This window comes from Schistocerca serialis, chromosome 5, assembly GCF_023864345.2.
Source record: "Schistocerca serialis cubense isolate TAMUIC-IGC-003099 chromosome 5, iqSchSeri2.2, whole genome shotgun sequence".
In the NCBI taxonomy this organism is placed as follows: domain Eukaryota; kingdom Metazoa; phylum Arthropoda; class Insecta; order Orthoptera; family Acrididae; genus Schistocerca; species Schistocerca serialis.
Window position 1 is genome coordinate 311501340 of NC_064642.1, and position 11799 is coordinate 311513138.

The window sequence follows — 11799 nt, forward strand, 5'->3', positions numbered from 1 at the left end:
TATGAACCGTTCTTTTAATTTTCAAGGTACTTAGTAAAACTATCTGTAAAATTAAACTCATTGCATGTAAATGCATTCAGTTCTTTTTTGTCTTTACTGCAGTTTAACTTCCGAATATGCAAGACTACAGATGTAAAGTATTAAAGTGTGTTGAATCAAAGCTCGCCATCAGAGGACTGAAATGGGTGGGTATTCCAAAATTATTAAACATAAATATTTATGACCTAGTTTACATTCATTTATCAGTGGGTGGGTAAATGCATCTTTGACACTTACAACAGTTGGCTCCAAATAGCCCATACATATGTATCCAGAATTTCACACAAGACAGAATATTTCTTTTCCTGGATAATCATTCATCTAAAAGAAAAAGTAATACTTTCTACACAAAACATTTACTATCCCATAAGCAGGTAAGAAAAGTTAGCCTAATCTTTGTGTGCATTTGTCTCTTGTTTCTTAATAGTACAGTCTTATACTGACGAAATTTTTCTTCACAAGTAACCTCCCCTAAAGGACAATGGTCAATAAATATGTATTGAACATTTAGACTAATATAGTACGTAACCTTTCTCCCATGTTATGTAACACAGATGTCAGTATGGGACTGTACTGGAACTTGTTACCAAATTTTTGTTTCATGGTGAAAATAACTTTACAGCTGCATATAAACATGCTGACGGTAAGAAGATAGACGGAAGAAGAGTGCTGGTGGATGTTGAAAGAGCCCGAACCGTAAAAGGCTGGCTACCCAGACGATTAGGTGAGTTCCCATATAGATTAGAGTTACATGCTTGAATTACTGACCGAAGAGATTTGATCACAATGGAAAATACAGTACTGCGTAGTGCCTGCCTGGTGACCATTTGGAGCACTCCTATAATACTTTGTAGAATTGCTATATGTGGAATTTGACTGATGCTCCTTGAAATTGCTCATTAACACTTCGGAGAGCAGTTACTTATAAGAATATTCATCCTACAAAACCATCCATTTACTGGCATGCATGTAATTGATTTATCTTCTAGAGTAATATGTGCCAAAAAGTGAAGCTTAAAGATTTATTCTTCACGTTTACTTTATTATGTCCATAGATTGCAAATTTTAAAATAATTTTGACAGAAAGTATAATATTCTCCCCAGAAAGTGCAAGGTGAGTTATTGAGCAATTTCTTCCTCTTGAGCTTCCAAAATTTCTTGCTCACTCAACAAACTTGATACATTTGTTGCAGAATTATGGCAAACTTTGAAACCTAAAGAATACATAGACAAAATTACATCCATGTGATCATATTGGCTAAGCTGTTTGTGACAGCAGCTATTACATTCGCTAATATTTCTTTCAAAATAATAATAGAAATTTTTAGAACACAGCACTAGTAAAGGGGCAGGTAATGAGATGTCTGTACATTATTGTTGTTTGAAATGAATCCAGGTTTTGGACAATAAGTGGCTCGTGCAGAAAATTGTGGCCCAACTTACACTGGGGCAAGATCTCTTTCACACAATGTTGTGACCCCCATCTGTGCTTGGGATTTGTCTGAATATCTCGATTTTGGTTGGAGGAAAAGCAAAAATCACAATTTTGTATCATCAAAATTATATTTTGCTTAAATTTGACATAACTTAAAATAAATTATACAAGTTGTTCAGTAGACTTTTTCATAGACAAATGAATAGATGATGAAATAAGAATCAGGTTTTACTTTGGAGCCATTGTTTTAAACTTCAATTTGAGATTATTATAAACAAAGTAACTTCATTCTCAGATTACATTCAAACCTACTTTTTTGCCTATTATTTTGTCATCGGTAGCAGTCTTTTTCCCCGAACAGTGTATATGAACCTACTTGCCTTAACCACAGTTCAGCAAAGAAGTTACCACAGCTTGCTTTTTAATCCATGAAAAACTGGGCGAAAAATGCAGTAGAGATGTGTGGTATTTTGACCATAAATTATAAACAGTTTCATAAAACACCAGTGAAGCCACTCAGGTGCATTGTTACAAAATTAGTAGTGACCATCTTTTTGTAGTAAAAGCAGCCATTGTGGAGAGCCTTTCATTTAATCACAAGTACTAAAATTTATGGTAAGACCATTAAATTATACTTATCAGTTGTGATATAGTAAAATGTAAATGTAGTTACACGGTGTTTATCAGACAACTTGGTGCATGCCATCTCAACTATTTATGCCTTATTGTAGTTGATGGTATATATTTGACTGAGTTAGCATTGTGAGTAAAAGTATGTTTATGTAAAAATGTTCTAAAACTTCTATTTTAGGTGGTGGCTTAGGTGGAACTCGCCGAGGTGGACCTGATGTTAACATTAAACATTCAGGACGAGAAGACAATGAAAGGGAAAGAGAAAGGTACAGGCTTGAAAGAGAGAGAGAATCTGCAAGAGGTAATATTGACAGAGATCGCGATAGAGATAGAATTGAAAGAGAGAGGAGGAGGTCTCGTAGTAGGGAGAGGGAGAGGTTGGATCGAGATAAGAGAAGGAAATCCCGAAGGTAATATTTGCTATCTGAAAAAATGGAAATTGTATACATAGAGAATGGTTTGTTTATTGGTTATTTGGTTTTTCAGCCGTTCACGTGACCGGAAACGTAGACGAAGTCGTGATAGAGTGAAGGAGAAAGATCCAGATATTGAAGAAATTGACAGAGATGAACGATCGAGGGACGAGAGACCTCGAGACAGAGATAGGGACAGGGATCGTGACCGCAAGAGAAGACGGTCACGTTCAAGGGACCGAGAACGTGATCGTGATCGTGATAGGAAGAGGGATAAGAGAGAGAGAGATCGTGGAGAACGACCAGAAAGGTAAGCAGTACACATTTTCCTGAATATGAAAGCAATCATGTGCAACAGCTTTAAGGTAGACCAGCATCAAATGAAGCTTGTAAGTAACAATATAAAGGAGCTATTGGTACGCACGACATCAAGGTGTCATGGTGACACAGGCATAAAGTACATTTAAAGTAGGCTCAGTATTGGATAGTCTATGCAGTGTTATGTGGCTTTATGCTTAGTTACAGACTTAATATTCTATCAGTTGATTTGTTTACACCATGCAACGCCTGCTGTGTACGTCCTTCGTTGCTGAGCGACGTATCACTTTTCGTTCTGATGCCGCAACTCTTCCTTTCCTATATCTTTACTTCTTTTTATCTATATAAATGATGAACTACTGGTTTTGCCGTTTAACAACTTTTTAGTAAATGTGGAAGTATTATAGGCATCGTGTCCCACCTAATGTCGCCCACCTATACGTTTTACATGAACCTTTAAAGACTTGATCGATCTGTTTACAAAGAGAAAGCAGAATCTCCTTTGACGTTGTCCAACAACGACCTAGGAAGCTCGATGCCCTTGCAGCCCAGACTCTTCCATGGCTCGCACTAGTTTGCAGCATTCGTTTTATTCCTTGCCCACTTGTCGCTACGTTGAACATTCGTGGTGATCATTGGGCAACGTCTTCCTTGTATCTGCAACATAAATAAACTTTCTTTCCACAGTATTTCTGAAAACCCAAAAACAAACTTAAAGAACATAATAATAACTGTTCTTACAATTACTCATATAAGTCTTGGTTGATTTAATGAGGGGTGGGACAGGCCTAAGCCTTGTGACACCATATCTATCATTTTAGGAAAACACCCCCATTTATACATACATACATGGTGACTGACATCTGTGGGGTTATTTTGATACAATGTGTACTTGTGCATCAAGGAATAGTTACTTTGGCAAAAATGGACAGAACTGGTAAAGTACAAAACTTGTACAGAGACCAGGGATTGAATACAGTAAGCAGATTTAAATGACAATAGATTGCAGTAGTTGAAGATACACAGGACAGATTAGTGTGGAGAGTAGTATCAAACAAGTTCTTGAACAGAAATCCATAAGGCAACCCTTAACAGTTTTGTCAGAAATTTAACTTTAAAAACCAGATTTGTACAAATAATTTACTTATTAACATCATTGTAGAATTTTGCAAAGTTTTTATCATCTGTGACAACCATGATTTTCATTGTTTTGATTTTCAAATATATTTCTATTTGTAGCAAAACCTTGAAAACCACCAAAATTTTTATAAAACAGTAAACCTCCCTCTTGCTTATGTTGCCTTTGTCCTGTAGTTTGATATGTTAGATATATAATTGATTCAGTTGAAATACCTCTGTAACACATGGCAGATGATTGTACTATTTGTAATGTAATTAAGATTTACTAGTTTTGTGATCATGAGTACTCTGCTTTTACCACTAGTATACCTGCACTGGTGAAACATTGCACTTGACAGTTCACATTATGTCAAGTTACGTTGGATATACTGTACTAGCAGTGTCGCAGCAGCAGCAGGGAGGGAAAGGACAAGTATACACTCGGGGACACACACACACACACACACACACACACACAGACAGACACACACAGACATATTTAAAGCAAAGACTCTTTGCCTTTAAATATGTCTGCTTGTATCTGTATATGTGTGGATGGGTATGTGTGTGTGTTCGAGTGTATGCCTGTCCTTCTTTCCCCCCTCAGGTAAGTCTTTCCGCTCCCGGGATTGGAATGGCTCCTTACCCTCTCCCTTAAAACCCACATCCTTTCGTCTTTCCCTCTCCTTCCCTCTTTCCTGACGAAGCAACCGTTGGTTGCGAAAGCTTGAAATTTTGTTTGTGTGTTTTTTTTATTGTGTGTATCTACCAGCGCTTTTCCGTTTGGTAAGTCACGGAATCTTTGTTTTTAATATATTTTTCCCATGTGGAATGTTTCTTTCTATTTTTCCCATGTGGAATGTTTCTTTCTATTTTTCCCATGTGGAATGTTTCTTTCTATTTTATTTGTTACTAAAATAGATTTATACAAACAAGTTTATTGCCAAAAATACTGGCCTGTGCTTTGTGTGTATGCTTAACAATCTGTATTGTTTTCACTATGGCTGGCTGAGATCAATTGCATCTCTTGAGATTGCAAAACATATGTCCTTCATACAAGTACATGCAGCACTGGCATACATAAATGAAGTAGTCTTTTAGAAAACGATATGTATTATTTTTCTTTCACTCATGCAACTCAAAATTGTTTCACAAAGGAATTATTTCCAGGAGAAAAGCCTTTTACAACATTTTATACTATACCGTGGCACTATGTAAAGTCACTCTGGAGATTAGATCAGTATAACTGACAAGAGACCAATATATTAAGTCACTACTTCTTTGGAAAGCAGCTAGGTTAACACATGTGAGTGACAGGTTCAAAATGCAGATTTTTACCTATCATTAGTCTCTGTAGATTACTTAAAATCTCCTGCTAGGTTAGTCCCTTTTCTTTGACTGAGGTTCTTAGTTTGTAGTAACCAGTGACAAGTTAACTGTAGTTATCCCCTGTAGCTTGTGATGAAGGTATTTCAATGTCAGTTGTGAATGTAATTCGAGATATTATGTTATATTCTTTCTTGTGCCACAAAAGAAATTTATCTTAGACATTCTTGTACTTTCACATTCACATGAAGCTTTCACCCAACCCCTTGCCCTTGCCTCCCTTTTTATGCCTTTTATTCTGGATGTTGCATTTGGTTACACTTAAAACAGTTATTTCCAGTGGTCTGTGTGTAAAAACTGTCATGTTAGTCTTATTTCATTGTTAATATTTTTTCATAATATGCCTTATACAGTATAATCCTCATTTTACGTTCCCAGAATTAACGTTTTCCCATCGTTTGACATTTTTTATTGGTCCCATGAAATTTCCTATGCCCACGATGTTAATTTCCACCTGATTTTGTGTCAACATATTAATAATAATCCCACTATTTATGCATTACAAAAAATGTCCCTGTAGAAAATATGATGCTGGCATTTTGCCGTCTAGTAGAGTTATCAGAGTTCACAAATATTAAGTTGTTAAGTTTCTTGACACCAGGGCACTCTAGCGAATTTGAACCGGTAAAAGAGTAAAAGTAACAATTTGTGCCGTATCTCCTGCTGCTGCCAAGCTCTACTTGGCATGGTGGCTGACAGGAGCTACTAAGTTCGTTCGAATGAAGATATCATGACCAATCACAATCATTTCCAAACTGTCTCTACTGCGCAAATGCAGTTTCGTGATTGTTGTAACACCTGTGTCGAACCCCATTCAGCATGTTTCAGTGTATGGCCACGTGGAGTGCTAGTTCACACCATCATGCCCTTTGCATTGCTCAAATGTTGTTAGTGTAAACACAGTGTCGGTTACGTAATGTATTCATGCTGAGCAAAGCGTGTTTTGAGAATATACGTATGTATTTTTTGTGATGTTACACACACAAATAATGTGAGTGATTGTGTGTGTGTGTGTGTGTGTGTGTGTGTGTGTGTGTGTGTGTGTGTGTGTGTGGTTTTCTACTCAACTGATGTGGGACAGTACCTGATAACCTCAAAAACACTACAGTGCAAGATATGCAGAATAACACATTCAGACACCACACAAAATACTTATTTACATATTTGCCCTTAACACCAAGAAAAAAATTCTCTGAACAGTCATGCCAAGCAGGAAAAATACATAACTAGTGCAGTATTTTATTATTTAAATAATGAATGACAGCTGGAGGCTTTCAAAAACATCGATTATGACATGAAATTCAGACAAACATTCGTGCTTACCAGACAGTTATCAGTTCCAATTACATCAGCAGTTTTTATTAGATAATAAACCTTCATTAGATAGTAAAAAAGTCCATGACAAGTCTTTTGATGCCTATTGTGTACATATATCATACATAAAGCGCAAGGGGGTATCCTATATGTAACTTTTACAGCTTCCCACATTTTCCATTTTCCCACTGTTTACACCATTTTTTGAAGTCTCTAGAAAAGTGTAAAAGCGGGGTTTCACTGTAGTTTGTGACTTATCAGCCTCCAATTTTGGACCATGCACCCAGCCTGTTTACTTCTCTCCATTTCCACTACCCACCTCCTCCTGCCCTTGTCTAACCTCCCGACTGCACATAGCTGCCCTAGCCTCTCTCCACCTCGTGCTCCACAGCAGCACTTCACTGTCCCCCACCCCTACCCTCACTAGTTCTGCTGCTCGCAGTGTGACTTCAGTTTCCAGAGACTGCAGTCGTGTGTGTGTTGAGTGTGCATGTGTGTGTCGTCTATTTTTGACGAAGGCCTTGCTGGCCAGAAGCCTATTTGTGACAGTCTTTTCATTGTGCCTATCTGTGACTCAGCGCTTTCCTTTTAATAATATTGTTACACCTGTTTCAAATTATCAAAGTGAAGTCTGCTAAGATGTGTAGGGTCTGAGCACACTGATTCAGTGTAAAGTTGTTAACTGGATGTGATTTGTTCATTCCACCTGTCTGTAAAAAATAACAGAATATCTGACAACTCAATCAATTTATTTTTGTTATCAGTGTTGCAGAGTAATATTTTGAGAAGCATTTCAGTTGTACTGACATTAGTGTGCTTGATGTTGTAAGCTATTCTGGATTCAGTCTGAGACAGTTTATTTTTGTGATTATGATGATGAAGGCAGTTTACAAATGTGTGTTGTTGCATGTTTCCAGGGAGAAGGAACGTAGGCGGTCAGAAGAGAAGGAAGTCAGAATCAAATTGGAGCCTCCAGATGGTGAGATTATTTTATACAAAGATCCAAAAATTATACAGGGTTTTCCAGAATTGAATTTGCAGTGTTTTCTGTATCGCATCATTTTTTATTTTCAGATTATCCTGATTATTCAGCAACAAATTATGATGAAACTAATTATGAAGAAAATGCTGTCAAATTTGAACCTAATGAGGGTTACCAAGAAGCAGAGCAAGGAGAAGCGAACGGCAGACCTTTCAATAATGAATATGCAGGAGAGCAATATTAGACATTGAAGCATTTGCTTTATAATTTTTAAACATTAATTGTATGAAATAATCAGTGTCTCACTTTTTAGATATTTCTTATGCATTTGCTTGCAGTTTTTAATAAAACATTGCTGTAAAATTGTTACATTTTTAATTTATTGAAAATATATTGTCAAACATAAATTGTGGTTATAAATGACCCTGAGATGAGAGGATGTTCAAATGTGCAATATTCATTGTATAAATAGTGATCATCTGAATTTCAGTAAAGCATTGAGACAAAAGTGTGTGTGAATTCAAGATATACACGATGATATATTTCACCCGGCAGGTGGAGCTAGTAGGAGACCATCATTGAATACAATACATCGTTTTTTTATTTCTGTGTTTTAAGATTTTTGCAGAATTGTAGAGGTTACTTACAGTGCTCTCCAATGGTTAAAAAGTCAATAGAAATTCTTCAGAGCCTCTGATTTTCTGAAGAGTCTGTGCACTTGTTAATGCATCCAAACTGCTTCCACTTTGTCATGAAAATTTGTGGCTGATAGACTGCAGGAACTCTGTAGTAGCTAGTATTCTATACTCAGTATTTTTGTTCACTAACACTGGTGCTAAAGAACTCATTAACTGAATATTAGTTACTTTTTAATTTAGTATTCGTGCACTATTACACAACTTCATTCACTCAATTTTCACATTAATGGTGTCTTTGTCACATAAAGGCATTTTTCACCATCAGCTCACCATATCCAATCCCTAACCTAATACTCATGACTGTTACAGCATGTATTTAAAAGAAACCAGATTTCATCTTCATAATGGCACCACTAGCGCCACTTGTATGCCACTAGCGCCACTTGTATGCCACTGACGCAAAATTTGAATAGATTTTTTAGCTGTAGAAACAGTTACCAACTTTCATTTATGTTGCACAACTCCTCCTCCCTGGTGTTAAGATTTTTTTCTCTGCCAGTGTTTTATTCACCTCTAAATATCTTCACACGCAGTCATTGTCATCAAAGTAAATCATAACTACTACATAGACAAATGTCACTAAGTACAAGAAAATGATAGAAAATATACACCACATAATTAAGCAGCAATAAAAATAAATAATTATATAATAGAGCGATTAAAAGATTAATGCACAGCATAGTTAAGTTAGTGACAAAAATAAGTAATTAAACAGTTAAATGATGGCAAGCACATAAGACAGTAATAAAATAGTCTGACACGATTATAAAAAAATTTATTTTCATTCATTCTTATAAGAAATGTGTGTCATTTGTCATACTCAAGAAACTCTTGAACAGAGTAAATTCTTTTACTTTTCATCCATTTCACAAGACTGATTTTAAATTTATCTACTGGCATTGCGTAGGCATTTTGAAATGATTTATTGAAGTAAATAATGCGAAGTCATTTGTAGCTGTAGGGATTTTGGCCAATGTAGCCTATGACATTTATTTGCACGCCCACTTGTGTTGTGACCATGAATTGCCCTTCTTAGGTCAAATTTACTTAAGTTGTCATTAACAAAAGCATTTATAGATGTAAACGTTGGGAACTGTCATATTTAGTTGCTTAAAATTCTCTCTACATGATTCATATGGGCTGAGTCTTGCTGTGCACCGTATAGGAATGAAAGAATGCAGAATACGCATATAACAGAAATTTTTTACAGGCATTGCCCCTAAACTTGTACAGCAGATTGATGACACACGCTAATCTGCCACATAATTTCTGTGTGGGTATCCCAGCTGAGTTTTTGGTGTATGTGAAATCTTAGTTTCACGTTTTTTTATTACAACTAGGAGCATTAAGACTGAGTACAGTGTCTTCAGTTTTACTGTATTGTTTTTGCAGTACATTTGCTGCTAACTCAAAGAAAGTTGTACATATCTCCATTGCTACCACCATAGTCTATTACACATTTTCAGGGTTGATATCATATCTGATGAATTTAGTCATCTGCATAGAACACTGCATCATATGGTACAGCTGTGGGTATATTGTTTATCTGAATAATGACAAGGAAAATCCAAGAACAGGTGCCTGAGGTACACTTTTTACACTTGGAATACATTCTGATTTCTTAAATCTTTACAGTTATCTACTGTTGAAGTAAGACTGCATAGAACATTCGCTCTCCCTACGCAGTGGCAGAGAAAATAATGTGAAATGCTTTCCTGAGGTCTAACAGTGTTGCACACACTCCCCCCCCCCCCCCCCAAAAAAAAAAAAAACAATTGTATAAAAATACTGACTCATCCTTCTATGCATGCAGTATTCTATTGTTTCTGAAATCATAGATATTTGAAGATTTTATTATTTTAGTCAGTGATATTACAATTAATTTCTGAAACATAATTTTAGAGACCATAGTATTCCTGTGTTCTACAATTAGTTTAGCTAGTGATTCATTGACCACCTTCTCCATAACACCAGTCTAGTGAAAACTGTCAGTTTATTGTTTATTTCTGGAAGTACCTCTGTGATATGATAGTACTTAACGAAAAGTAGTTCTGTAAGTAATGCCAGTTGAGATATGTAAGCTCATTCAAAGTATTAAGAAAGAAGTAGTTCATGGTGATGGTGATGTCTCAGTAGAAATCGTTAAAAATGGAGAAAGTGTTGTATAGAGGGAGCTTGCAACAATTTAGAGGAAGTGTGTGAAAAATAATTCCCAAACTTGAACAACATAATTATTGAAACTTCCTGGCAGATTAAAACTGTGTGCCCGACCGAGACTCGAACTCGGGACCTTTGCCTTTCGCGGGCAAGTGCTCTACCATCTGAGCTACTGAAGCACAACTCACGCCCGGTACTCACAGCTTTACTTCTGCCAGTATCTCGTCTCCTAATCTGCCAGGAAGTTTCATATCAGTGCACACTCCGCTGCAGAGTGGAAATCTCATTCTGGAAACATTCCCCAGGCTGTGGCTAAGCCATGTCTCCGCAATATCCTTTCTTTCAGGAGTGCTAGTTCTGCATGGTTCGCAGGAGAGCTTCTGTAAAGTTTGAGAAGGTAGGAGACGAGATACTGGCAGAAGTAAAGCTGTGAGTACCGGGCGTGAGTCGTGCTTCGGTAGCTCAATTGGTAGAGCACTTGCCCGCGAAAGGCAAAGGTCCCGAGTTCGAGTCTCGGTCGGGTACACAGTTTTAATCTGCCAGGAAGTTTCACATCAGCGCACACTCCGCTGCAGAGTGGAAATCTCATTCTGGAAACATAATTATTCTTCTTTACAAAAACAGAAACCAAGTCATAAAATTATCTACCAGTCGGCCTCCTCTTTGTAATGTACAAAATATTCACTCAACTTACTGCCAACTGCATAGAAAAACTGTTACATTTTAATCAGACAAATGGACAAGCTGATTTCATAAATAAATAGCACATAGGACCATTTGCAAGTTGAAAACAAAATTATACAACGGAGCAATGAATTACCTTCGCCTTGAAGTTCATAGATTTAGACATAGCTTTTGACACAGTTTAAATCTAACCTGTACCAGTGATCCTCTAGAAAGAAGTCATTGGTTTGATCTATGTTAGTAAACCAAAGAATGTATACGTCAATGGTACAGCTTCCATTAAATTTCATCAGGATACTGGAACATTCTAAGTTGAAAGAAGTCGGACAGGGAGACTTCGTATTGCAGAACTGTTTGCGGCAGCTTTAGAGGATGTTTTTCCAACACTAAATGGGAGAACCAAAGAAGAAATATGCATTAATCATACATACTTGAACTACCTTCATTTTCTTGATGACATTGTATAGTTTCTCTCATGCAGGTAAAAATGAAGAAGTGGAAATTTTAATAGCAGCAGTTTGGAGGTATGCTGAATATAAGTAACAATAAGACTTAAATAATGTGTACTCAGTATACTAAAAATAAACCATTTGATATGTTTTTAAATTTAGAGCCACTGAA

At 36.6% G+C, this 11799-nt stretch overlaps 1 protein-coding gene across 1 annotated transcript in view; it reads left to right on the forward strand.

Annotated features, from left to right (window-relative positions):
* Nucleotides 1–8008, forward strand: part of LOC126482324 (U1 small nuclear ribonucleoprotein 70 kDa) — a 68438-nt gene extending 60430 nt beyond the window's left edge. Inside the window, exons 6-10 of the mRNA XM_050106370.1 lie at nt 662–763; nt 2286–2517; nt 2594–2830; nt 7575–7636; nt 7732–8008. Of these exons, the coding sequence (XP_049962327.1) occupies nt 662–763; nt 2286–2517; nt 2594–2830; nt 7575–7636; nt 7732–7883 (785 nt within the window). The 3' untranslated portion in view covers nt 7884–8008. The remainder of the gene's footprint in view (nt 1–661; nt 764–2285; nt 2518–2593; nt 2831–7574; nt 7637–7731) is intronic.
* The last annotated feature ends 3791 nt before the right edge of the window (nt 8009–11799 follow it).